The 2976-nt window shown below is 29.3% G+C and overlaps 1 protein-coding gene across 1 annotated transcript; it reads left to right on the forward strand.

Moving 5' to 3' along the window:
- Positions 1-514: 514 nt before the first annotated feature.
- LOC131845445 (uncharacterized) lies at positions 515-2693 on the forward strand. Its single transcript, XM_059194509.1, has 3 exons — positions 515-744; positions 1192-1286; positions 2662-2693. Exons 1-3 carry the CDS (start codon positions 515-517, stop codon positions 2691-2693), a joined length of 357 nt encoding a protein of 118 aa, XP_059050492.1.
- Positions 2694-2976: the final 283 nt, after the last annotated feature.

The following is a 2976-nucleotide window of genomic DNA, read 5'->3' on the forward strand; positions in this document are numbered from 1 at the left end:
AAAGTAAGGAATACCACGAGTACAAAGTCATAGAATTAACTGGTTGTAAATAAAATATTTCTATCTTCATATACTCTTACTAAAAGAAAATATTTACATTCAAACAGATTTAAACTGTAAAAAATTCCCTGCAGAAGACCGCAGTCTCACCTATTTCAGCCGTTAAATGGCTTGCTTTGTAATCTGTGTTTCGTATGTAGGACAAAGATAAGGCAGTGAAATTACAGAATGAGGGACATCGCCTCTTAGTGCTCTAAAATAACAATGAAGTATTGGTATCACAGGTGTCCATGATAACGTGATGTCTATAATATTGATCACGTAATTGTGATGGTTACAGATAATCATCAGCTTGTTTGTCATTTTAATTGCCATTTAAATCTTAGATCATTATTTACACAAATTTTATTTATAATTTGTGTGTAAATAATGATCTAAGATTGAAGTCTACTTAATTTCTCCTTATGCAACGTATTTCCTTAAATCAATAACAACTTTATCAATCCAGCCAGAGATGTTTATTCCCCTAATCAACATTTCTATAGAAATTTCCTCACCTTTGTATTCTAATCGAGAATCTGTTTTTGCAGTGCCTTTATACCTACTGCTGATAAGCATGGCAACACCGCTGGCTAAATATCGGAAGCCTCTTATAAAATATCCCAAAGATACACAATTCTGGGCTACGGATTTCTTTGTTAGAGGATGCAGAAACTTTTTAGAGAATTGTCCATCGAGTTATAAGTACGTATTTTATTTTTTGTTCAACTTTACCCAATCAAAGTTATTTCATCGGTGCAACGAAAGTTTGAAGCCACGATAATTGGGAAAAAAGAACACTAAGATGGTCAGATTTGCAGAATGCGGTATTTCTGATGAACGTTTATTCGATTTGCATTTCGCTGAAATATTCCTAACCATACAAGGAAAAATATTTTTTAATTGCATACTGGGAACCTTCGTGTCTTTTTTAATTATTGTCAATCTGTTGTTAGTAGTTTTTCTTTTTAACTGAGCAACTAATATCAGCTCATACCATTGTAATTTCAATCCGAGTTTGAATGGGACCTTTTAGGAATTATTAGGAACCTTTTTCGGTATTTTTTGTGGTATGATTTCTTGGTAACCCTTTATATATAGTATCTAATATTACCATTATACCTGTGATTTAATAAAGAAATAATATTTCAGAACCCAATTTATTTGTGCGCGCAATTACAACGGTGACTTCGAGGATTTCTCTAATTATTGTGAAATGCAATATGAAAATTGTAACACATGGAAAAGTAAGTGAAAAATACTGACAAATTTAAAATTCATAACCTGAGTATAATACATATAAATTACTATACCAGACCATAAATAAATTCTAGATCGCATTATCTTATTTTCTACATCTAGAATGACAAAAAAAAAAACGTGTTAATCTGCCATGCTCAGAGCTAATGTAACTCCTTAGTGAAGATTTAAAAAATGTTCTATTCTAATGATAATTAACTTTATTGATTGACAGGCCATTGATTACTTAAGTGCTTAAAGATAGATTTTAACGTATATTTTCAGATTTCTTAGAATTATACATTGCTATTTACTTTGTTATGAGTTGAAATTTAAAAGAAGTCCGATAAGTAAGAAAAACATATCGTCCCTTTGATCGTCATATTAAAGAAACCTACAAGAGGCTGTCATTCATTTGCTTTGACAACAAAATTTCATTCGTGAAATCAATGACCAAATTTTTATAGACATTGCTGTAATAAAAAAATATAATTAAAATTACATTTTATTATAATTACTAGCTACTCGCCCCGGCTTCGCACAGGTGTACATATATTATATATATAAACGTTCCTATAGAATCACTCTATCTGTTAAAAAAACCGCTTCAAAATTCATTGCGTAGTTTTAAAGATTTAAGCATACATTGGGACAGCGACAGCGACTTTGTTTTATACTATGTAATGATGATAATAATAGTTATTTTATAATGGTAATAGCATCGCTTTAATGAATTGCAGTCGAAAGCATTCATCATATGAGAGATTAAATTTTGACTTTGGGGTTGGCTCTTTAACACGTTTAATGATAATTAAATAAATATTCATTAACATTCATTAACACGTTATTGATTGCAATATAAACATACGTATATATACAAGGATAAACAAAGATTTGAAAAAATTAAAATATTAAACAATGTGTACATATGGCGGACTTAATACCATGCGGCGATATCAACCATAAGTGGTGCAGAAAAAGATTGTTGGCGGTGCACTAATATAAATGAGAAATGTCAAAAAAAATGTATAATAATATACATACACAAATATATATATAAATATAAACATAAATGTATAAATATTATATATAAATAAATACATAATCATCTAATAATCAAAACAAAAAAGTACAGCCTCAAATTGAAAGTAAGAAAAAAAATATAGAGAGAACTACAGGGAAAAAACAGAAAGATGTGAAAAAAGGAGAAGGACAGTAAAAAAAAGTTACAAATTTAAATAATATTCCCGCAATTTCTTTAATGGGCATTTAGAATATCTTGTTAACGGGCAATTAAAATTGTGAATCCACTACTTCAATCACGAATTCATAAATATCTACACTTATATTTTTTTTAAACTACAGTTATGTTTTATATTTCAGATTGGCAAGTATTCAAACGGGAGCGCTGCTGAAGTGAAATGTTTTATACAAAATATATTATAAAGTATACTCAAGTTTACAATTTGTCCTTTATATTGCTTGAATTTTAAATTTGTCAAGTCTCTAAATGTGATATACGGTTGCTTTCGAAGACCTAGTAATAAAATTATATTTATTTACAACAGTAAAAATATTGAATTGTATATGTACAACAAAAAGTAAATAGTTATTTAAACAAGTACTTAAGTCTAACCCATTTCAGCCGCTAACTAATTTGCTTTGGATGTTGTGTTGCGGTCGTAGGATGCTATTAGG

The sequence above is a fragment of the Achroia grisella genome, unplaced genomic scaffold (genome assembly GCF_030625045.1).
Source record: "Achroia grisella isolate CSIRO2021 unplaced genomic scaffold, CSIRO_AGI_Agris_v1 utg474, whole genome shotgun sequence".
Classification (NCBI taxonomy): domain Eukaryota; kingdom Metazoa; phylum Arthropoda; class Insecta; order Lepidoptera; family Pyralidae; genus Achroia; species Achroia grisella.